At 33.7% G+C, this 26326-nt stretch overlaps 1 protein-coding gene and 2 long non-coding RNA genes across 4 annotated transcripts in view; 2 read left to right on the top strand and 1 right to left on the bottom strand.

The window, feature by feature from the left end:
- Positions 1–26326, bottom strand: part of Tmc (Transmembrane channel-like) — a 126487-nt gene that overhangs the window by 58735 nt on the left and 41426 nt on the right. For both annotated transcript variants that reach the window (XM_072540901.1, XM_072540902.1), the window contains exons 4-5: positions 18250–18499; positions 9145–9333 (exon numbers count right to left, since the gene is read on the bottom strand). In XM_072540901.1, coding sequence (XP_072397002.1) covers positions 9145–9333; positions 18250–18499 — 439 coding nt within the window. The remainder of the gene's footprint in view (positions 1–9144; positions 9334–18249; positions 18500–26326) is intronic.
- LOC140448639 (uncharacterized) lies at positions 24680–24977 on the top strand. The gene is made up of 3 exons (XR_011951746.1): positions 24680–24782; positions 24834–24884; positions 24949–24977. It is a non-coding gene; the product is annotated as an uncharacterized lncRNA (long non-coding RNA).
- Positions 25304–25887, top strand: LOC140448553 (uncharacterized). Its single transcript, XR_011951735.1, has 5 exons — positions 25304–25405; positions 25463–25477; positions 25534–25569; positions 25627–25677; positions 25785–25887. It is a non-coding gene; the product is annotated as an uncharacterized lncRNA (long non-coding RNA).

Below are 26326 nucleotides of genomic sequence, written 5' to 3' on the forward strand. Positions count from 1 at the left end.
TGTAAATGGTCTAGAAATTATTGAATAGTGTCATTTACTCTCGAGTTGATAGCAGCGTTTTATTAAAAAGCATATTATTTAAGTAGTTTAAACATAGTGATTAAGATAATTATTAAGCCATAAGATGTTTCACAATCGTAAGCCACTTATGTGTAAATGCGACCCCAAGTGCTCAGTCAATATTGAGGTGACATTTTTTTGCCAAGTATGTAAAACATCGTTTACGAAGAATATTACAGCAGATGTATTTAGACCTACCACACCAACGCTTCACCCCCGTTGTGGTTATCAGGCCATGCCTACAATGCTAGCCAAACAGCTTTCCTTTTTTTATAAAACGTTTTAGCACTACCAAAAATTTAACACTATTATTCGTATATGTCTATATAGTCAAAAAAAAATGCTTTAAATAAACATAAAATAGTATTGATAAAATAAAAATAAAACAAAATACGAGGGTGAAGTGGAAAAATTTCAGTAAAAAATATATTTTAAAATTTTACGAGGTTACACAAAAAATAGTGGTAATAAGACACCTCTGTACCCTACGAGCGTGACTATGAAGGGCTTCTTAGGGTAATGTAATATACATAAATAATAAATAACACCAAAACACGGTAATAAACTTAGCTATGAATTTAAAAACTTAGAGAACACCGAAAATAAAACACTGGTCAAATTAACATAATTTATTAATAATATACATGTATATCATACATATCGTATTTCATCTTTACAAAGATAACCTATTCTACTTGGAGTGTAGCTTTTCTGTGGATCGTTGTTTATCGATATCCGGTTACCAATATTATTTTGCTGGCTGTTATTATCTAAAACTCCCTTTTTGCCATCTGTTTTCATATGATTCTTCTTCTTCTTTATGGCGTTTGTTCTACCGCCAAAGAATGCTTCACGAGGCTTCATAAGGCCTTAGAAAAAGGGTACAAAATAATAAAAATTCACGAGGTGTGGCATTTTGAGCAAACATCGACAGATTTGTTCAAGGGTTATGTCAAAGATTTTATGAAGATCAAATTAGAAACTAGTCCACATACGTATGCCACAAATGAAGAGTACGCTCGGGCTGTAAAAGAGCAGATGGACATAGAGCTCGATTTATCTAAAATAGCCCCAAATCCTGGTAAACGAGTAGTCGCTAGAATAGGCCTAAATAGTCTATGGGGTAAATTTGGCCAAAGAATGAATATGAAACGGAGTACGTTGTGGACATTAAAAGATGGTACGAAGTTTTGATGAACGATAAAATAAATTTAACAAACGTCACATTTATTAATGATAATATAGCACAAGTCTCTTACGGTAATAAAGACGTGTTTGTGGAAGACCCAACATCTACGAATATTTTTGTGGCATTATTTACGACCAGTAACGCTCGTCTAAGACTGTACGAGATGATTGATAGGCTAGGAGAGACTGTAGCTTATTTCGACACAGACTCCATTGTTTACATTGATGATGGCCTAAACACTTTCGAAACAGGTGAAATGTTGGGCGATTGGAGTGATGAGTTGCCTGGAGATGACTACATAGTTGAATGGCTCAGTACAGGTCCTAAAAGTTATTTTTACAAAACAGCCAAGGGCAAAGAGGTGACTAAAATCAAAGGTTTCACTTTAAACTACGAAAACAGCCTAGTACTCAATGCCTCAGCCATGAATGACATCATACACGATCCAACCAAAGAAATTAAGCTCACGTATGACCAGATCGGCAGGGATACAGAGACCAAAGATATTGTTACGAGAAAAAGGGTGTCAAAGACTTTCAAGATGGCCTACAAGAAACGAAAAATAATACAAAGTGATGACTCATTAATTGACACAGCACCTCTTGGCTTTCAAAAATTATAATAATATTACGCATTAGACATTGTACATCATTCTGTATTAGACGCTGTTACAGGAAAGATGTGTTTTGTCTCGCTCGTATTTTCGATAAATTTTGATTTTGTAAAAATTAACAATGTCTGATCAATGGTCAATAAATATTATAAATCAGCGAGAAATAAAAAAATTCAACGCTTATCTATGCACTTTTCAAGTTAATTGTGACAACTTTAAAATAGGTGAAGGTTTAGAAAAAGACAAAGACCATCTAAAAAACCATTTAGAGACCGCTCTTGAGAATATAAAAAAGCAAGCTGGCTACACAACAGGTGACAAAATCAGAATTGTTGCCTTAAATGATGACTTTAGACACCCGATATAGACAGAAACAAGTTCAAGTGCCAATATGTCAAAGTTATTAGAACAAATTAGCAATATATCGACATCTAACGCTGCTGTCTACCTGAGAAATACAAAATTTGATGTTCAAATCTTGAAAATACCTAATCCGAAAAACCACTGATCTTCCTCTGATGATGATGATGATGTACGGAACTTCGTCCTGCATTAAGACAGAAATGGTTCCAAACCCAAGTATTAAGAAAGAAATATATCAAAAATTATTAATATTGTATAAAGTCATATGTCAAAGTTATTAGAACAAATTAACAATATATCGACATCTAACGCTGCTGTCCACCTGAGAAATACAAAATTTGTTGTTCAAATCTTGAAAATACCTAATCCGAAAAAACAATGATCTTCCTCTGGTATGGTAACTTTCTGCAGTATCAATGATGATGATGATGATGTATAGGAGATAATGGTTCCAAACCCAAATATCAAGAAAGAAAATATAACAAAAATTATTAATATTGTATAAAGTGAAAAAAATTGTAAAATTTATGGACACATAAAAAACCAAATTGTAATTAGTATTAATAATTATAATAATAAAATACAAAGTTTTTCATTTATAACACATTCTATATTGTTTAGCAAAAAATAACGGTCTCAGAATATGCTTTAGAGCGTACTATATAAAAAGTTTAAGAACATGGGCAAACTCCGAGCGCCATAAGATTTAAGAAATAACTGCGTAAAGACAAAACTTTCTTAGAAAAAAAGTCAAAACAACGACAATTATGTAAATATGAACAAATAAAATCTAGCATAAAAACAATAAATGAAACGTAATATTATGTATTTGTACCTGTTTAATGCATTATCTTTAAAAAAAAAATCTGATTTGTTTGGTACTCAGTGCGTTTATAAACTTACTGTTTCAAATGGCGTACTGTTTCAAATGACGGCAACATTTTTTGGAATTTAAAGTGCGATAATATAGGTATGTGTCTGGTCGAATGTCACGTTCTACGTCAAATGTCACGTTCTGCGTCGAATGTCACGTTCTAGGTCAATAGATGTCAGCTCGTGTCTGCTAGGTGTCAGCTATGCGTCAGGTATGCGTCAGCTCGCGTCAGAGACGTTTTCGCTTTCATTAAAAAGCGTTAGTTCACTTTATCGATGGTGATCAGCACTTTATATAGATACGCGTCAATTTTTCAAATCATTTAGTGTTTGACAGCCTGTTGAGTAACACGTGACTATGGTTGAAGAATATGACTATGTGTTTGGCCCCGAGTATGTTGGCGATAGAAAATGGAAGCTGGGAGAGACAATTTTAATATTTGAAGAGGATAATATATTAGTAGACGAAGAAAAGTTTCCTGCAACAGAAGGTCTTCAGAATTTATTATTTTACAAGTATCCTAAGAACTTTACGCCTCTAGATCATCAAATGTGCAAACAAATACTGCAAATAACTGATGTACACAGAGATACGTTGGGAAAACTAAGACACCAAGCTTCGCCCGAAAAATTTCGTGACATTATTAGACCACTGTTTAAAATGACTAAGAAGAAGAATCATATGAAAACAGATGGCAAAAAGGGAGTTTTAGATAATAACAGCCAGCAAAATAATATTGGTAACCGGATATCGATAAACAACGATCCACAGAAAAGCTACACTCCAAGTAGAATAGGTTATCTTTGTAAAGATGAAATACGATATGTATGATATACATGTATATTATTAATAAATTATGTTAATTTGACCAGTGTTTTATTTTCGGTGTTCTCTAAGTTTTTAAATTCATAGCTAAGTTTATTACCGTGTTTTGGTGTTATTTATTATTTATGTATATTACATTACCCTAAGAAGCCCTTCATAGTCACGCTCGTAGGGTACAGAGGTGTCTTATTACCACTATTTTTTGTGTAACCTCGTAAAATTTTAAAATATATTTTTTACTGAAATTTTTCCACTTCACCCTCGTATTTTGTTTTATTTTTATTTTATCAATACTATTTTATGTTTATTTAAAGCATTTTTTTTTGACTATATAGACATATACGAATAATAGTGCTAAATTTTTGGTAGTGCTAAAACGTTTTATAAAAAAAGGAAAGCTGTTTGGTTAGCATTGTAGGCATGGCCTGATAACCACAACGGGGGTGAAGCGTTGGTGTGGTAGGTCTAAATACATCTGCTGTAATATTCTTCTTAAACGATGTTTCTGTCAATATCGGGTGTCTAAAGTCATCATTTAAGGCAACAATTCTGATTTTGTCACCTGTTGTGTAGCCAGCTTGCTTTTTTATATTCTCAAGAGCGGTCTCTAAATGGTTTTTTAGATGGTCTTTGTCTTTTTCTAAACCTTCACCTATTTTAAATTTGTCACAATTAACTTGAAAAGTGCATAGATAAGCGTTGAATTTTTTTATTTCTCGCTGATTTATAATATTTATTGACCATTGATCAGACATTGTTAATTTTTACAAAATCAAAATTTATCGAAAATACGAGCGAGACAAAACACATCTTTCCTGTAACAGCGTCTAATACAGAATGATGTACAATGTCTAATGCGTAATATTATTATAATTTTTGAAAGCCAAGAGGTGCTGTGTCAATTAATGAGTCATCACTTTGTATTATTTTTCGTTTCTTGTAGGCCATCTTGAAAGTCTTTGACACCCTTTTTCTCGTAACAATATCTTTGGTCTCTGTATCCCTGCCGATCTGGTCATACGTGAGCTTAATTTCTTTGGTTGGATCGTGTATGATATCATTCATGGCTGAGGCATTGGGTACTAGGCTGTTTTCGTAGTTTAAAGTGAAACCTTTGATTTTAGTCACCTCTTTGCCCTTGGCTGTTTTGTAAAAATAACTTTTAGGACCTGTACTGAGCCATTCAACTATGTAGTCATCTCCAGGCAACTCATCACTCCAATCGCCCAACATTTCACCTGTTTCGAAAGTGTTTAGGCCATCATCAATGTAAACAATGGAGTCTGTGTCGAAATAAGCTACAGCCTCTCCTAGCCTATCAATCATCTCGTACAGTCTTAGACGAGCGTTACTGGTCGTAAATAATGCCACAAAAATATTCGTAGATGTTGGGTCTTCCACAAACACGTCTTTATAATCATAAGAGACTTGTGCTATATTATCATTAATAAATGTGACGTTTGTTAAATTTATTTTATCGTTCATCAAAACTTCGTACCATCTTTTAATGTCCACAGCGTACTCTGTCTGTTTCTTATTCATTCTTTGGCCAAATTTACCCCATAGACTATTTAGGCATATTTTAGCGACTGCTCGTTTACCAGGATTTGGGGCTATTTTAGATAAATCGAGCTCTATGTCCATCTGCTCTTTTACAGCCCGAGCGTACTCTTCATTTGTGGCATACGTATGTGGACTAGTTTCTAATTTGATCTTCATAAAATCTTTGACATAACCCTTGAACAAATCTGTCGATGTTTGCTCAAAATGCCACACCTCGTGAATTTTTATTATTTTGTACCTTTTTTCTAAGGCCTTATTCATTTCTAGAGTTGTCCATGTACCCATCAGCATTCTTTCTGAGTCAGTGTGATCACACTTTTCCTTATAATTCAATATACAACGATAGCATAAAGGAAACATTAGTTTGTCAGTTTTAACAGGTAATACAGGATGGTATAAATCAGTAGGTGGTAGTATTTGACAATGTACTAGGCCAAACCAATTAGGATCGTATACTTCAGGTGCATGTATTTTTGTAGGGTGGCCAACTGGATATTGATTGTAATATTGTACGGTTGGATACAGTGATACAATATCTATGTATCTGAGCTTTTTCCTAGTCACATTTAGTTTTATGGCGTTTGTTCTACCGCCAAAGAATGCTTCACGAGGCTTTAAGGGTTCAATAAGTTGAGGATCTGCTGCGTTTTTACATTCTTTTGATTTGACCCAATCGCATTCCCAGATTTCTACCAAGTTGTACCCTGCTTCTTTTATTTGTTTTGATCGTCTTATTGTTCTCTCGTATAAGTCACTCATTGTCGCATTGTTGACGTGGTTAACTGTGTCGTTCTTAAAGCATTCTGGGTGGCCATGCCAGAAGCAACCGTGGTACTGGTACACAGTATTCGACTCTTTCGAGAAACCATCAACTTTACCACCGCAAATTGTCACTTCTCCGCCATTAAGAGCATGTTGGACGTTAGAAAATAGATTGAGCCATTTTATTGATGCCCGGCTATATGTCTCCTTTATCTCCTGCTTTACAATGCCAATGGTGTTTGTTCGAAGATATTTAGATCTATATATGGCCATACACACACTGGCAATAGTCAGATATTGAAATGGGTCTATGTTTGCTATTTCTAAAAATTCCTTGCGAAATTTCAAACACCCACGTCGTAAAATATCAACATCTGAATCGCAATGAGTATGGAGCTCTTTCTGGAACACAAAGTGGTCATTTTTATGCACGTCGTACCATTTCTTAAAATCAGATCTTTGTTTTGGTTTCATTGTGTTGGGTCCATAATACGCAATATTTGGTAAGCAGCCTTCGTAGTGAGTATTTTCAAGAGTTTTGAAAAAGTGAGGAAAATACCCTTTCTTTAATTCGTGCAGACCAAAAGTGTTAGGAAAACCGGACAAGGGGCCGGCTACAAAATTAGAGCTGTCTATTATTTTCAGTTTAATAGGTGGTACTTCTAGTAACATAAGTTTTGACCCGTTGTAGATAGTGTACGGCTTTATCGTGTTTCCCACGCAATATTTTAAAATAAAATAGCTGTCGTAGCCCTTACTATTGTGTGCTATCGCAGTATAATTTCTATGTTTCTCGGAAATTAACCATCTACAGAACTCTTCATTGTCTTTAAAAACAAATTTATTTCCTTCGAAATCCTGCGCAATTACAAGATTCGGTACATGAATGCCTGTATCCTGCATTGCCTCGTAATCAAAGAATATATATCTTTCGTTGTAAGAGCATTTCATTATTTTTTCTTCAGAGAGATTGTTACATATACACGGGTCTTTGCAAATTTGTGACTGTTTGTGATTTTCTTTACAGCCTGAATTTATCACACTTGATCTGTTATTGCAAGTACATGATAGAGTACAAAATCCTCCTTTGGCTGGTTTTTTCATCATGTAACATTGATGCGTAGCTATTTCTACAAAGGTATTACAGTTTCTGCACATGGAGTAACCGCATACATGCTCCTTATCTCTCTTGCATAGTTTATTACATTTTTCACATGTAAATACTTCTTTGCAAGCTTCTGTATGGTTTCTCAAACATTCATTGTTGTAACAATAACGGTTACAGTCCTTGCACTAAACTTTCTTATGAACGGTGTGTTCAGGTTGCCTGCATACAGGACACAGTGGTGCTTTCTTGCATTTGTGCTTATTTTTGCCCTGATAAGGGGTGTCGCATTTCTCGCAGTAAAAGTTGGTACCGTATAGACCCTTTAAATTGTTTATAACATCAAAATGATTCCCGTTTTTATACAAATAAATCTTGGTTGTTTTTTCGGAACCCTCGTATAATATAGTATTAAAATTTTCATCACAAATAATCTTTATCTGCACATCCAATAACTCCTCTGCCTTCTTAAAAACATCCAACGTAAAGCCATCGTTATAGCAACCGCCCAACAGATTGCAAAGTTTTTCGGCCAAATCAGTCTGCAATTTTCGTCCCTTACGTATGCTATGAGCATCGCTTTTGATCAATTTGTGGCCCAAAATCTCTGTTGTGACGTATGTAAGAGCCGTAATAATTGCTCGAGCACCGCATAAAGTATCATTATTTTTATTCTGGGTAATGCTTTTCTTGGTGCGACGGTCCTCTTTGCCAAATTTATAATTTTATGTCGTCCGCTACTCCTAGGTATCTTGAAAATTTGTATATCAAATATATTATCTTCGACTTGAACCGACTCGTCAGAAGTTACTGTAATATATATAAAATGTTACAGAATAGACGCTATCTTCACGTTGCGTAAAAGAAGAAGAATTGACGTCACGTAAAAGAAGAAGAATTGACGCCGCCTTCACGTAAGTCCCAAGAAGAATTGACGCTATCTTCACGTTGCGTAAAAGAAGAAGAATTGACGTCACGTAAAAGAAGAAGAATTGACGCCGCCTTCACCCCGTGGTCACGTGATGGTTAAGTAAGGATAGGTTAGGTTAGGTCACGTGAAATCTGGGGAAATCTGGGTCAGGGGTCTGGGGAAATACCATATTCTCCATAAGGCGCGAGCGGTTTTTCCCCAGAATCTGGGGAAAAAAGTGCCCTGAAGTGCATACCTATCTACTTATATTTTAATAAGACATTTTTCACTTGCCTAAATGAATTATCTTTCTTCTACAACTTATTACTTTGAATTGGTTGGTTCACAGTTAACTCCGAAATAGTACTCGTTTATTTCTTACTACAATGTTCTAATACAAAAAAAAAACTTAAGACACAAGTTAATGTGTTTTTTAATTATTATTCTCATTGGCAGATATAAAAAAATTATTTTGTATAGAAAATATTTATGAAACAGATTATTCAGTTTTATACAAAGAAAAACAATAGTATATTCTTTATGTTAAAAATTCATAGCGATTTAATATCAACATTTCCTAAAAATTGTCAGCAGTTTCGTTGGTAAATTTACTCATATCTTACTGTTACTATTATATCTTTCAATTAAATAAAACACAAACGACGTGTTTTACACGACGACGAAGAGTTACAAGTGTACACGTTTAGCATTACAAAGTAGCAGATGATCTAACCCGCCGCATTAAATATTTCACATCAAAAAATTATTAAAGAATTAAAATCTTACAATTATTATAAAAAAGTATCTGTCTCAATGATGTTTATAATCGATAGTAGCTAACTAAAAAAACTCGCAAACTTTAAGTAAATTGACTTCTTACCTCTGGAATTGTTACGAAAGAAATTAAAACAATGGAAACAACAACGTTTACCCAAAATAACCATCGTAGAAACGTAAAATATGAAGCAACAACAGATCCAAAATGGGATTCTATCTCTTTTATTTTTAACTCCCATGGAATAAACCACATGGAAAAATTTTGCATTTCTCTTCTAAATTTGTGCCATCTCTAAAAATAATTTTATATTAAAATTAAATTTTTAACATAAACACAAGAATTTTTGAATGCAACTTTTAATACACACAAATAATTAATTCAAAACAAGATCATTTAATATTTTTATAATTCATATTTTATTTATTTTTAAAAGACCAATTATCCATTTTCCGTCCATCCGGATAAATCGTCTTTGAGTCTAAAGCAATGAACAGAAATATATAAGAACATAAATTAGCAGACAAAAAAGACTGATCCAAGCCAAAAAAAAAATGATTATAACATCACATAGATAAGCAAAAACAGAGATAAAAAGGGTATTAACTCATATTAAGAGAAACATTAAAAAAATGAGCGCAGAAAGCAGTATTGATGTTAACAAATTTAATAAACGCTGCCTTCAGAATAAATTTTTTATTCTATCACTTGCTCTAATAACTTCTGCTACATTCTGCTTTATTTCTCTGTCAGCGATTATACTCCATTCCTAGTGATACTTTTCACTAAATACCACAATTTGTATTCTTGACTCATAGTACTAGTAGCTTGTAAGAAAAGTTGAAGGAAAAAAGAACCAAAGAAGATGACCTACACACTATGTTGATAAAATATCACAAATGGCAGGTATATCTGTGTATGAATGCATTCAAACGACAGAAAATAGGGATAATCGGCGTCAAAGAATAGTTCACAATGCATATATAATCACAATATATGTCCCTATGCTCGTACGCGAGCAAAGAGGCATTATTTAAAGTATATAAACGACAATAGAAATAAAGAAACTGATACCAAATTATCAATTTTAGTTAAAAAATAAGATTTATACAATAGACAAATATGTAAGAATCGATATAATAGAAAAATCTAAAAATAAGAAAGTCTATTCTACTATCATCATAGGGATAGCCCAGGTTTTTGATATAGTTTGGCATGAAGAAGATATAAGATATAAATTAAAAACGTTCTTACCTAGACATTTGGGAAAAATACTTTATATTAAAGTAAAAAGAAATATACCTAATTGTAATAGGTAATACAGGTGGTACCACAATGGAGCGTTTAGGTCACTATTAATGTACATATCACATTTCAGAGTTTGGACAAAACACAACTTAATAGTGGAAAAAAAAAAGTATTGGCTAATTATGAGAAAGTCCAAATTATTCATTAAAAAAAACTACTGTTTATAAACAAATACTAATATCAGTGGAGTCGTATGTTATTCACCTCTGGTACTGTGCTAAAGCTAGTAATACAGATATCCAGAGATTTCAGAATAAAGTATAATATCGGTAATGTTTTCTGGTATATAAGTAAGAGTTATCTCCATCACACCTAGATATGGAAACTGTGGATCAAATAGTTAAGAAGACAGGAACAAAAACCAAGAAGATATTGTTTGTTAGAGATTATTTGATAGATAGAAGAACTATAGGATCAGTTCTTAGTATGAAGAAATCGTTCAATATAATTGCAATAACATAATAATTGCAATAACAGCTCGGGATTTGGGTAAAAAAAGCGCAATATTCAGTGAGTTTTTTAAACCTACTCTGTGTTATAAAGGACGATGTCAAAAACAATTCCCCAGTCCGTGCAACAGCAAATCTGTAGTTATTATTTATTGATGAGACTTTGAAACGGTAAAATATGCACTTTTTGAGTCAGTTTGTTTGAGAGGCCTAAGGTACGTTGGACGGATGAAGATCCGATAGGCACCAGGCATAGATATAATCATGCCGGAGACAGTAAGACTCGCCGCACTAAGATACCGGCAGGTTTTCGTGAGATTACTAAACAAACTGCTTGAACAACAGCAGTTTCCAACACAGTTGAAAGACGCTACGGTTGTCCTTATCCTGGAAGGTAGAGGGGACGAGGACGAGTTGCGCTTTCGGCCAATGTACCTTCTTAGTTCGGTAGCTAAATTATACGAACAGCTTGTAAAGGCCCGCCTTGAGTGAGAGCTGGAAGAAAAGCATGCGCTTAGTGACCACCAATAGGGTTTTAAGGCCAAAAAGTCCACCATAGATACGGTCACAGATGTGACCTCTTTAGTAACGCAGGATACAAAAAGATGGGTGGCTCTCATCCTGCTTGACGCCAAGAATGCCTTTAACACGGCATCATGGGAAAAAATCATGTCAAGGCTAAGAGAATTTGGCGTTAGTGGATATCTGATCAACGTGGTTGACAGATAATTTACTGGCACGTCCATACGGGGAAAATATACTAGGATCAGGTTGTCGCAGGGTGTTCCGCAGGGTTCGGTACCAGGTCCCACCCTGTGGAATGTCCTGTACGACGGGATACCAAGGAAATGCACTGTGGTAGCTGATGCCGATGATCTCGCACTGGTTGCGAAAGCGAGTCAGAAAATGAACAGCCTAATGCGGCAACACAGCCCGGCGTCGTATTAGTAGGTGGATCAGAGAGAATGGTTCACAGCTAGCACCCTAGAAAACTGAGGTGGTAGTTCTCAAAGGGAGCCGGGACAAGTCCTCTCTTCGCTTTATAGTAGAAGGGATGGACGTTGCACCGATTAAATCGGTTAATTATCTCGGAGTCTGGCTATCGGAAGGACTGAGGTTCAGAGTATACATACAAAAGATGGTGGAGAAGGCGAACTGGAGGCATTGGTATAGCTGATGTCGAACATTGGGGGCCCAGGTAGCACCAAAAGAGGGGTGTTAAATGGAGTTTTCCAGTCGATGGTGACCTACGCTGTCCCCGTGTAGTGTAGAGTACTTAACACTGCCAAATACGCCAAGGTGATGGAGACTTCGCAAAGGCGAATACTCCTCAGAGTATCTAGCGCCTACAGGACGGCTTCAAATATAGATTACAAAAAGATAGAGAGAGAACGATAGAGGAGTGACAGAGAGAATGGGTGAATGAAAGCGGAAGGGTAAGGTGGACGAAGGAGCTTATTCCCGATCTGAGGCCATGATGAGAATGTTAATTCAGGAAACTAGATTACTTCCTGACGCAGTTTCTGACCGGACATGGTAGTTTTGACACCTTCTCAAATAGGATAGGCAAATCTGTCTCGGCAGACTGTACTGTTTGTGGGGTCCCGGACGCTCCCGCCTATATTTTTCATTGCCAGAGATGGGCAAATGGGAGGGGAGACTTCGAGTGGCGAACGGGTTTCAGGCTGGATGAAAGAAATACGGTAAACATAATGATGAGAGGAGAGAAAGAATGGAGACCAGTACACTGTCTGATCTCTGGTGTGATGAAGAAGAAGAAGCTGGAGGACAGTGGAGGAAATTAACCAGGGATCTATAATCTTGTTTCTATTTTCTCGAAAGCCATGAACCAGTAAGTACCAAAATTAGTTTATGGCCTCACAGAAATATTTTCGTTCTTTTGGTAATAGGCAGTTCTTATTTTTTTCTGATTAATGGTGATGGGTATGGTTATTTGTTTTTCCTTAATATAATGTAGTTATTCTTCTTTTTAAGGTGATGGTTAATATATGGATTTTAATTGTTTATTGAGTGGTAAGACCACTAGGGGAGAGTTGTACCGTTGGGCAAATTTCATGTCGTTTGGCTCAAAATGTTTAAAAATTGCTTTATAGCGACCATTGAAGCATATAGAAGTAGATACAACCTTTATCTATAAATGACAAAGTGTAGGTCTATGGATTCATTTCAGTTACCTTTTAAAAAAAATTGAAATGAAATTTTTTTGACAAAAGGTACGACACTGTGTTGTACCTATGTCCACATTACGTTGTACCTGTGGTCAGAGGACAAATTACCTTCGATTAAGAAGAAACAACACAAACGAACGAAATCTTATTTATTACATGAATTATAAGATGACAAACATGATTACTTTACATTGTATGTATCAAATTTAACATTAAAGGACATCATATTTTGTTGGCGTTGTGATGTTCCAACCAAATCTGGTGAAGGCAGTTTTTTTTATTATGTCGCCTTCGGAGACACAAGAGACTTCCTCATCTGAATAGATGAGGAAGAACCAATTTATTGTTTCCAATAACTGTTTTTAAATATTTGACCATGTATTCGTCATCTAAAACCTCAACTATCTTGGCAACATAGTGTGCAATATTCTTTTTACTGGCCAATTTTACGAGAAGAAAATCACCTTCTTCTAACTTAGAAGAGCTTAGTATTTCTTCACTTTCCTGTTGCTCTAATGAATAATTTTCATTTTTGTTTGCCAGAAAAGTTTCTAAATCCTCGTCACTTGAATCCTTTGTTATATTTTTCATCTCCTCATCAGATTCATCTGAACTATCGCAGAGAACCTTCATTTTGACTGACTTTGGTTTTTTTCACCTTACTTTGCAATAGTTTCTCTTTCTCCGGGCTGTCTGTCAAAATTCTTGTTTTACCACGCTTTCGTCCCTTTTGAGAAGTTTTTCCAGCTACGGCTTTAGGGAATGGGCGCACTACAAACGGGCTTTTGAAGTCAGCTTTATTTGCCTTGTTGTCATTAGACTGCAGTGGAAGTGCCGGTGTCAAGTTTGATGTTGATGGATTTGCGGATAGTTGAAGGCTTGATGAGTAAGATGGCGTATTAGGATTCTCTTATGATTTTGGATTTGGGCGATCTATTACATAGGACGACAGATATTCGTAGTCGCCAAATATATGTTCATTAACAGGCCATATCCCTGTTTTTTCAAATCCTTTGAAAATGTTTGCAGGGATAAATGCTTTTGCAAATGCCTTGCTTACGAGTTCAGCTACGTCATACAAGCTTATAGGACGTCCAGAATGGGTAATAATAGGTTTTGTATGGTCCAAAAACAGTCCTGTCAAAAGGTTAAGTTCTGTGCGAGGTGTGTGGCGGCAACGTTAATAGCACAATATTATTTTCCTTCGCCAAATTAATTACGGAAACTGCAATATGGGACTAGTGATTATCGAGTATTAGTAGCACTTTATCTTGCTCTTTCGGCTTAACGTAGGCTATAAAATGCTGCAAGTAATGTAAAAAAAGCTTTTCGTTTGACCATTCTGATGGATTTGCGCCTCGAATTCAACATGGTGGTGCACCATGTAACATGTGGTCCTTGAAAAAACGCGAGGGAATCTCAACATGGGCAGCAATCAAAGTTACATTGATCCCTCTGTAACAGGCGTTACTTTTATTACAATTTATATTAAAATAATAAACAATTTATATTAAAATAATTTCAGAGATGTAGTATGGGTTGCCTAACTTTAAGTGTTCATTTGCCCATTAAGTGTGTATTGTTAATAATTTAAGTTGTCACTCTGTTCTAATTTGGTACCATTGCGGACCAGAGAGATGACAGGAGATTAGGGGGGAGTGGAAACTGGCTCTTGGTTAAGAAACTGTGAATTAAAATTCACTTTTGATCGAGAGTTTGGAGTGGTACACAACGGTGGTAGTTAGCGAAAGAAAATCCAATTAATGCATAGAATTTCCTTCACTTCAAGAAGTTAAATATTCTAAGTAGAACCATAACAATTTAATTGACGGTGTTTTCGGAAACTCGGGAAGTTGAAGTGAGATTTCTAGCACGGAATTAAGTAGCTATCTGGTAAATAATAATTTTTTATATTATAAACATTAGAGTATTTTATCTATATCCTATTATTGAGATTCATTATTTCATATTTTAATATAGTATTTTGTCCAAGGCCATTATATTTTTACTCTATGTGAAGCAAGGTCACGCTACATCCGATTGGATGGGTTTTTTATCTACCATAATTATCTTTTTGCTCCGGTTTCTTATGCTGAAAGAAACTTTCCTCACTTCTTCTTTGATTTCTTTTTTATCAATGTTGAGATTAGAAGTAACGGGGAATTGTTTTCAGCCACCTACCATGGAATTATAAATTCCCCTTAGAACATCAGAGGGAGAGTACCACTTCAACTCTATAAGAATCAGGGTCATTGGGACAAGCCAGGGGGTATTGTCTACTCCACCCTCATTTTTTTTCTCTAGCCTGCACCTAGAGGTAGGGCAGGACAGTCATCATCGGAACTGAGCCAATTAGCACCAGCTCCGTGCTAATTTCGGACCTCAAGGAGGACTTCGCTGGGACACCGAAGCCATTCGGGAGTATCCTTCTAGACAACTGTTTCACCTAGGAGGACAGTTGGTTTTTACTTCAGAACTATATATATATATATATATATATATATATATATATATATATATATATATATATATATATATATATATATATATATATATATATATATATATATCTCTCGTTTCACCAGTTATAGGTTTTTTTTTATAACATATATATATATATATATATATATTAATTAATATAACTCCCCTTGGTGTAAGGTATCGGTAAGTTTGAGCTCAAATTCTACCCAGAGATTATCTTCCATTGTTTTTTTGTATTAACCATTTATTTCATTATTAACTTTAATTATTTCATTATTTGTTTACTTAACTAATTTTTTTTATATTTCATCTTGTGTTATTAACTCCGGTTATTATCCCTTCAGGATAATAGACCGTTTCAATTGTTTAACTTGGCTTGTTCCCATTTATGTATTATTTGTTTATATTTGAATTTAGAGTTGTTTAACAATATTGTTGGTCATATTGTAGGTTAGTATGATATATTTACTTGGCTATACGTTCTTCCAACGTTAGCATTATTTTGTTTAAGGTTGTTTTAACCTAGATGTAGGTTGTACACTCTATATCAGAGTTATTCTGTGTAATTTTCAACTTTTTATCATAGTTGTTTTCAACATTTTTTTTTAAATATTATATTGTGAAATTTTCATATACTTTTTGGTAACTTGGAGATTGTCAAAATCTAAGAAGTTATATTTAATAAACTTGAATTTGTTTTGCATATAATTTTTTATTAATATTTCCTTACCTTTTTACATTTACAGCATTTTTGTTTATTAAATCAACTTTAATTAATATTAGCAGTATACGATACCTGGAAGAGTGACTGTTACTCTTTTTAGAGTATTATCCCTCTTCTGGCGCCCTCAATTTGTTTTCTTTGTTAATTTTCATTATATCTATTCATTTTTCTTATCTTCTTTTCTATCCATCATACATATTTTCCTGATTTACTGTCTTTAAAAGGCATGCAAATTGGCCGTATCCATCCTTGAGTTTCTAGTGGTCATTCTCCTGCCTACATTGCTAGCCTAGCCACATTCCGTTCAATATTTTTTTTTCATACTTCTTTACTTAATTGTTATCTATTTTATCCCATATATATAGACCACTCTTCTTATACCTCTCTCCTCCTACACACCCCAGTATTTTGCTACACCTCTTTCTCTGGATGTCATACTACCCAGTTGCTTTACACCTTTTAAGGCTATTATCTTAGGTGGGGCATGGACTAAAGAATTCCCAGTCTCATCTAAATTGTAGATATTGGCAGGGGAAAACTTATAGCGTGACATTACTGTTTTAAGATTGTTAAAAACAGCTTGAATATTTTTTTTGTTAAAGCTGGTTGATCTTGCCAGGCTTGTAGCCTCGGGTTTTCTTAACAACAATGATAGATGCCGATTCATGAAGTGTCTTAGCCATTCTTTGCCTGCAGTTGCATTTGAAGTCCAATTGTCTGGTGTTTTTACCTTGTTTTCACGTGTGTATTGAAATGCTAAGATTCTTGCATCTTTTTTTGTGAGTCCATAATGAAGCGACGCTGCCTGTGTCAAGTACTGCTCCAACTGTGATTCGACATGCTGCCAACTGCCCAGTTGGTCTGTGTCGTCTTAACTAATAAGAACCACGTGCTAAAAACCGAGCAGAAAGACATGTAGCTCCTTAAATATTAAATTTATCTATTGTCATCGACCTAGAGTCAACATATAATTTAATTTTGGAAAGATGTAAACCCATATATGGATGTCATAGCCACAAATTTCATTGTTAGCTTCAAGTACATAAGGCACTGAAGATGATCTGATTAGATCGAAAACGTTATGCTGCCACTGTATAAATTTTGACGACACTTGTAAAAGTTTTAACTATATGTTTTTATATACCTAAATACATTGGTGAAGTGTTTTAACTTCTGTATGTTTTTTTAATAATTTTTTAATCTATTACATTGAAACTCTTTTAAAACTTCATTCAATAAAATCAAATTTCAATCAAAATTAAATTTTATTAAAGCACATCGGTTCATTTATGGCCAAGATATGATAATTTGTTTATCCCAAGACACAAAATACAAAATCAAAGAGACCTAATCTAAAGCTCATTCTCTTCTTAAAGACTTAAATTCTAAAAAATGTTTTTGTCTCTTTTACCTTATAAATAAATATTAACTACAGATTTGCTGTTACATGGACTGGAAAGTTTGTTGTTTCTAACATCGCCCTTTATAACACAGATTAGGTTTCAAAAATTTACTAGAGCATGATATTGACTTTTTTTACTTACAGCTTGGTCTATAATTAAAAATGCCAATATGGCGATTTTACTACAAGCTTAAACGAAAAATTTTTTTTGTCGCAAAATAAACATGCAAATATACTTAATGGTTTCAAGAATGCGAGTATATTAGTGTTTTTATAATTTTTCCTATCGTATTTAAGTACTTACTTTACATCTTATAGAAATGTATTATTTATAGAGGGACATTGGCTGATGAAGTTTTACGCCGCTCAAAAATTGAAAATAATAGTGAATAGAAAACTTGAAGAAGACTAGTAATTCTCCAAAATATAACAGATTAAAATTAATGCAGAGCGCAGACGATGTTGGGGAGATTCTTAAAACTATGAATATCAGGCAGTGGAGAAAGAAAGCAACCGAGAGTGCAGAATGGTAGATCATTATTAAGAAGAAAATGGTTGTATTGCAAGAAAATATGGTTCTCAGATGTTCAATATCACCAATATAATATCTTATAATGCAATAGTAACTAGTAAACTGCAATAGAAATAACAATTTACCTTTATTAACAGAATACGCCATCTTGCTAACCAATCTTTAGTAGATCGACTTTGAGCTAAACGCTCTTGTAGGACTCCTTCATGTTTCTTAATATATGCTTTAGCCTGGATAACCAATTTCAACTTTTTCCTCATGTTCCAAGGTTGCATTCTTACATTACTGAGCACTTCTTTATGCAATTTAATATTTTCAAATATTTCTTCCTGTGTCGCTTCAGCTGCTATGTTTTCATCCATTGTAATAGCAGTACTACAACAATAAATAAAAATTAAATAAAATTGTTTATATTTAATAGAATTTAATACATAACTAATTTAATTGTTCTAATTTATCATTTTTACAGATACTAAAATGCTAGTTTTAGTATAAAGAAGATAGTATTTTGTGGCTAGATTGGTAAAAGAAGATATCGGATTAACTTGAACGACGTTGTAAATGATTTACGTCGACTTAGATTGAGGAGGAAAGGATCACTCTCGATGACAGAAATGAATGGACAGCGGATTTCAAGGGATATAAACGCCAATGTGTAATAATGTTGGGGCATATCGTAGAACTTCACACCTTAACAATTAAGCTGGAGAATTGAGAGGTTTAACGGCAAAACTCTACAATTTTTAGTTAAATTTGCATAACAGTAGATAGGGATACACTTCAGGACACTTTGACCTTTGACCTCTGGTGCGTTGGAGCCGATGAGCTTCCGTGGCGGTTTGAACCGTACACGCAACAGGTTTCGCGCACGGTTTTAAGTTGGCGTCAATTCTTTTTTTTTTTTTTTTCTTCTTTTCGTCGTAGTCTTCTTCTTTTCGTCGTGGTCTTCTTCTTTTTCTCGTGGTTTTGCCCGTTAGACGACGCCGTCTAACGGGCAATCTGCATTACCTACCATAGTTGCCCACCACGCGCCATTTTTTAATTTAGTTTACTTGTTGCCGGAGACAGAGGAATCTACATTACCTACTAACCGCTAGATAATGGTAGCCATTTTGAATCCAAACTACTGGTCGCCTTACGTACTCAAAGGTGACACGTGTAAGGTAAATTTTAACCTATAAATTATTGAAGCGTAAATGTATTCCTGTTTTAATTATGTTAATTTTCATAAACACCTACATTCTAGATATATATTCTAGATATATATATATATATATATATATATATATATATATATATATATATACATATATATATAATATATATGCATATATATATATATATATATATATATATATATATATATATATATATACTCAGGTGCAAAAAAATCGATCCATTCCTTATTTCTTATTTATTTGAAGTTGTATAATTTTAGAGACATTAAATTACGTATGTAAATTTAGGTGTACCCTCGTATACGAGAAATAAAATAATATTTTAAATATTGCTTTTTATATTTCTTAAAACAAATTGGTATTTCAGGTTTTTGTCAAAACGTGTCTGAAGCAAGTAGATATTTATTGAATGTTGTTTTTAATTCAACAACCAACCTATAGTAGAAACCCTCAATTCAGAAGAGTGATATCATAGTTTAAACGCGGAATATCCTCAAATTTAAATGTACACAGCGGCCCTCGAAAAATGCCTGTTTTCTCGATTGCAATTTGCGTTTCCTCATAAGAAATTACAGAATATATAAAGTAGTATATTTATTTGTGCTTCTCTATAGAAAAACTGACCAGGAGTTGTCGTACAGTGTAGCCAAATTTTGTTCACAAGTAGTAATTATGGTCATACAAAACCTGTATTCTTCCACGCAGCGATTATTACCGTCATAAAAATACCAAAAAACATGATTTTTTCAATAGTAAAAATTAACCACAAAATTGTAATAAAATAAAGTTTATTTATATGTTCCGTTTCGTTACGTATTTAAATTTATAAAATAAAAATCGATATTTTAAAACATTATTTTTCAATCGTTTGGCAATGTTGGAATTAGCGAGGGAACTCGGTTTTACAATGCGGATCCAGACATGCAGTAAAACTAGTTTTTATTATTTTTTGCCGAATAAATGAATGAAGAAAACATTGGTGTTTCTATGGGTAAATAGTGCATGTGTTTTTGTGAGTATATTTTATGTGATAAGTTTGTAAACTTATTGTTGTCAATACTGTTTTATCAATACTGTATTGTAGTATTGATAAAACGTGTTATTGATAATAAGAGTGTGTTATAGCTTGTCGTTTTATAGTAAATATTTAGTTATATTCTTTGAAATTATTGTATATATAGTATATATCCAGATTATTGAAATACAATGGACGAAAAACCGAGTTGTTCCAAGAGAAGACAGCAAAATTCTGATGTTGATTCCAAGAATGAAAAGCCGCAAAAGAGACGGAAAATGTTAACGTCCGAAGAGAAGGTAATGATACGAAACGTTTATGAAGGAATTGTCGGCAGAAAAATGGCATTAAACGTTAGCCAAGCGGTCGACATTTGTAGCAGTTTAACAAAAGTATCCGTTAGCTGTATTTATCGTGTACTTAAAAATACATCGGAAAATAAAAAGCAAGAAAAAGGTAAAACTAGAGGTAGGAAAAGCATTGTTTTGGATGACGAGACAAGGAATATTATACGTCGAAAAATTCATTCATTTTATTTTCGGAGTGAAATTCAAAAACACTGAAAAAAATTTCTCAAGAGCTCGAAAATGATGACTCTTTACCCAAGATATCTCGTAGGGTCTTAATCAGGACCATGCACGAAATGAACTTTCGATACGTAAAACGCAACAGAAAAAGTATGCTATTAGAAAAAAATGAAATTATTCTGTGGAGAAGAAAATATTTAGAAGAAATACGAAAAATTCGCAGCACTGGATGCAAAATATATTATTTGGATGAAACCTAGATTAACGAAGGTCATACAGTTGGAAAAGTTTGGCAAGATTTAAATGTCAAAAGTAAACGCGAAGCATTTATAGAAGGCTGATATACAGGATTGAAAGCTCCATCAGGAAAGGGACGGCGTTTAATCGTCACCCATATAGGAAGTGATACAGGGTTTCTTGATGATGGTTTTCTTCAATTTGAGTCGAAAAAAACAGGTGATTATTAAAGAAATTGAAAGGGAGGATTCAACAATGGCTTACAGAAAAGAAGATTGCATACGAAGAATCAATGCTCAAAATTTAGCTGCTTGACATTGCACGGTTAAGGAAAATTGAATATCTTAAATATGCTGTAGATGAAACTGCAAAAGATTATGGTGTCAAAGTTCTGCGTCTACCACCTTATCATTGCGAACTTAATCCCATTGAACTTATCTGGGAGCAAGTGAAAGGAGAAGTAGCACGCAATAACAAAACGTTCAAATTAAACGAAATTAAGAAACTTTTGATTCAAGCAATCCTCCATGTAACTCCAGAGAAATGGGCTAAATGTATAGGCCACATAATTAAAGAAGAACATCGTATGTGGGAACTTGACACTTATATAAAAGTTTTACTAGAGCCAATTATAATTACACCAGGTGGTGAAGATAATGACAGCGATAGCAGCACTGCATCTTCAGGTTTCGACAGCGAATAATATTTTCTAATAGTTTAATAAGAACATCAGCATAAAAAACCAAAAACAAAAAAAAACGAGAACATAGTAGTTTGTTTTGTTTTATACTGTTTAAGTGTTTTGTTCATTTTATTTAATAAGACAATATGGCTCTTGGCGAACACCCATTTAAAAAAAGTATCGCGCCACAAGACATACCTCTGGGGTGGTGTGGAAACTGTCTTAAAATTTGTTTTAAAAAATTTCATTGTGTAACTCTTTAATTGTCAAGAGCAAATGAAAATTACCCACCCAGACGAACTCTATTATCGGTCCTAGTGGGAAATAGGAGTAGAGGCAGACCACGACTGAGATGTAGGGACGGTGTGGACGAGGACGCAAGGAAAATCGGCGCGGCAAATTGGCAACGGTTGGCGATGAACAGAAACGACTGGCGAAATAGACTGGGGAAGGTCAAGGCTCAACTAGAGCTGTAGCACCACTGATGATGATGTGTAACTCTTTAAGGACGGGTCACGTCAAAAGACGTTTTAGCGTAACTTCCGCGACAGCCGGTTGGTATCAGTAAACTTTCTGCAAAATTACTTCTTTTTTATAGCTTTTTGTTTCTGGCATTCTGTATTTTGAACGTTTCGATCTCTATATCCAGAGACCGTTTTCAATTATACAAATGATAGTACCATTTATTTTCTATGGCTTTTCGCTTGTCGTTCTGTATTTTTAGAAATGATGTTGGGAATAAGCCACAATATATTTATTCAAATGTTTAATTTACGGACGTTTCGATCTCTATAAAGAGACCGTTTTCAAACATACAAATGACATATATTTATTTTTCTATAGCTGCTTGTTTGTGGCATTCTGTACTTTTAGGGAGAAGGTTGGACATAAGCCACAATATATCTATTTACATGTTTAATACATTGACGTTTCGATCTCTATTCCGTTTTTAAAGATAGAAAATAAACAATATAATATTATAAAAATATATAATAATAAACAAATAAAATAAATATAACTATCATTTATATCTTTGAAAGCGGTCTTTGGATATAGAGATCGAAACGTCAGTAAAAACTTGTAAATAAATATATTGTGGCCTATTTCGAACATTAATATTTGAAAAATAAAATATAATTAACGTTAAAATAAAAGTAAGTGTACGTCACTGGATTTCCAAACAGCGTTCCGCATTTCTGGGTCTTTAAACGATGACTCACTCTCTCAAATAGTGAAATTATACTTTAGTGTAGTGATTTTATTTTCAAAACGTGTTATATTTTTATTTAATTATCCTTCCTAAATGTCTCTAACTCCGACAGATGCTGCAAGGGCGGTGACTTTAGTTCAAGATGGTCGTAGCCAATATTATGCAGCTGAAATGTTGGGTGTTAGTCGATCTTCGGTTCAAAGAGCAGTTCGGCGTTTTAGCGACACCGGTAACTTCACAAGAAGACCAGGATCAGGTTGTAGAAGGGTAACATCTGAAAGAGATGATCGATTTCTGGTTTCATCATGTTTGAGAAATCGGCATCTAACTTCAGTTGAACTGGCAAATCGTCTAAGCGAAGTGAGAAATGTGGATGTAAGCAGATGGACAGTTCGTCGACGACTTATAGAAGGTAATTTATTATCCAGAAGGCCAGCCCTATCTCCAATACTATCCGTAGAAAATTGCAGAGCTCGCCTTTCTTTTGCAAGAGAACATGAAAACTGGAGTGATGCAGATTGGAGCAATGTATTGTTCTCAGATGAGTCCAGATTTTGTCTAAGGTCACCAGACAGCCGAGAAAGGGTTTGGAGAAGACACGATAGAGCGATATTTTCAATGTAATATTGCGAAAAGAATAAGTTATCGGGGGAGGGCTCCGTTATGGTTTGGGCTGGTATCAGTTCAGAAGCCCATACTAATAGGTATTGTAGATAGAGGTTCTATGACTGCTGCAAGATACATAACAAGTATTTTAGATCAGCATGTGGCACCTTTTGCTCCTTTCATTGGACCTAATTTTATTTTTATGGACGACAACTCGCGTCCTCACCCTGCTAGAATCGTCAACCAATATATAGAGGAGGTGGAAATTGTCCGTATGAACTGGGCAGCTTGCAGTCCCGATCTCAATCCCATAGAACATCTATGGGATATGATGATAAGACGTCTTCGAGCACGAGTACCCCGTCAAAACAACTTGGCTGAACTTACAGCGGCTCTTCAAGAAATATGGGACCAATTGGATCAATTTGATATCCAGAGGTTAATTACCTCAATGGCTAGACGTGTACAGGCTGTTATAAGGGCCCGAGGGGAACACTAGATATTGATTTATAATCAATGTTTTTCTTAATTTTAGAAAGTTTTGAATGTTCTTGTATTTTTGAGTTTTGACGTATGTCTCTATAAATAAATGATTTTTTTGATAATCTGTAAAAATTATTTTAATCTAACATATACTTTTACATATATACCTGACTTAAAACTAATATCTTCACACGTTTTCTTTTTTCAGCAAATAATACCCATGGATCGATTTTTTTTCACCTGAGTGTATATATATAAATATATATATATATATATATATATATATATATATATATATATTTATATATATATATATATATATATATATATATATATATATATTATACCACGGCCCTGCAATAGAAGGCGTACTCAAACTCAATGATTCGTATGAATGAAATTTACCTATCAACGATTACGAAATTTTACGATTCGCTAAACGAATTCATAAAGTACATCCACAAGGTAAAAATTATTATAAAAATTTATAAAAATTAAAAATATAACATACTGTATATGAAGGTGAATGCAGATATTGAACTATATATATATATATGAGTTTTCTCAGAATGGAATCATCAATTAAACACATTACAAAAAAATAAAACAGATGGTAAAAACCATACACGCCATAAACAGCATGTTATATAAATAGACCCACAAGTTTTAATTAAATAGTTGCAATAATGAAGACCAAAACTTCCATAGTGTTTTTAGCCGGTGAGAAAAGGACATTCGTTATACCATCAATTTTTAATTTAGATTTTCTAGTATTACAGGTGGTGGCCAATGCAGTATTAGCTATAATACTAGTACTAACACGTAAGTAAATATCAAAATCAGAAACTATATTATGCATATCAATATTCTTTTTTTTTGTTTTCAGAGGAACACGGTTTATACTGTAAGTCGCTATAAGCATTCTTAATATACTCTACTTATATATTAATTTTTAGATGAAAAGCTAAGTGAGTTTACTCTAATAACGTAGATCATTATTAAGAAAATCATTGCTTTTTCAGTGAACAGGGCTGAGACAGGACCCGTAGGTAACTAATACAATTACCGATTATTATTTTTTAGTAATAATTTTTGTTTATAGTGGCGGCATTATTGGCATGTGAGTATAAATAAAACGAAAAAAAAACAAATTTCTTCTATACGATTCTTTGTAGATGTGCAGTCGTTCACAAGTAAGCACTAAGCAGATTAAAAAGATATCTGTAATAATTGTTATATAGTTTTAGCACATTTCATATACATTTTTACATGGAAGTTAAAAAACAAAATTTCACGTGGAGGCTCCCCAATTTTTAATTTATTTACAGATACGGATGTCGAAGGTAAAACGTTTTTTTTATTTTTTATTTTTTAAAATATACAAGATATTTACTTTACAGCTATCGGAATATTTGGTAAGTAAAAAAGATAAAAAATCTATTAGTCATAGACACGATTTTTTCATTTTTAGACCGGGCAGTTTATATGGTAATTTTTTCGGTCGTAAGTAAGTAAAATCATTCATAATTTTGTATAGAACACAAACTGAAATTTTTTTTTACAGATGCAGTAGAGTTAATAGGCATGATATGTCTAGCCAATCAGCTGTTTTAATGTAAGATTGAAAATAAATATTATTTTAAAATAGTTTTGACAACTTATTCTGAATTTAAAAAACTATTTTCTTCTTTCGAAAATTTTATTAATAAAATTTTTTTACAGTTTTAACCGCAAGAATGAAGCTTTTTTTAATTTTTAATAATTTATGTATATATCCATTTTTTACTTTTTTTTTAATTTTCAAGTTCATTAAAATAAATCACTGCATGAAGCATTTTTTTCCATTAGTCTAAAATGTAACATAACATTTATGTATATATAAAAAAAGAAGATGAATTATGAACAGAATCGAACAATGAGAAGAACCGTTGAAGGTAAGATTTTTTAAATTTCACTCAGCATTTCCATAATTTTATAAAAAACTGAAAAAGAAGATTGTTCAAAAACTTACCTTGCCGCAATGATCTAAAACGCTATAGAATCGTACACAGGTTACTGATTTGTAATATAATACTTCGCAGCTATTGCGAGAAAATAAAAAATCTAGCAGCGATTTGGAAAAGTGTTACGGGGAGAGAAAACTAAGGCTGAGGAGGGAGAGGATGAGGTGTAAAAACTTTCATGTGTATGGCAGTGAAGAGATTACCAAGGGTTTGTTCTAATAAACCAGCATTATGTATATAGCTGATGGTTAAGACGATAGC

Source organism: Diabrotica undecimpunctata, chromosome 8, assembly GCF_040954645.1.
Source record: "Diabrotica undecimpunctata isolate CICGRU chromosome 8, icDiaUnde3, whole genome shotgun sequence".
Lineage (NCBI taxonomy): Eukaryota > Metazoa > Arthropoda > Insecta > Coleoptera > Chrysomelidae > Diabrotica > Diabrotica undecimpunctata.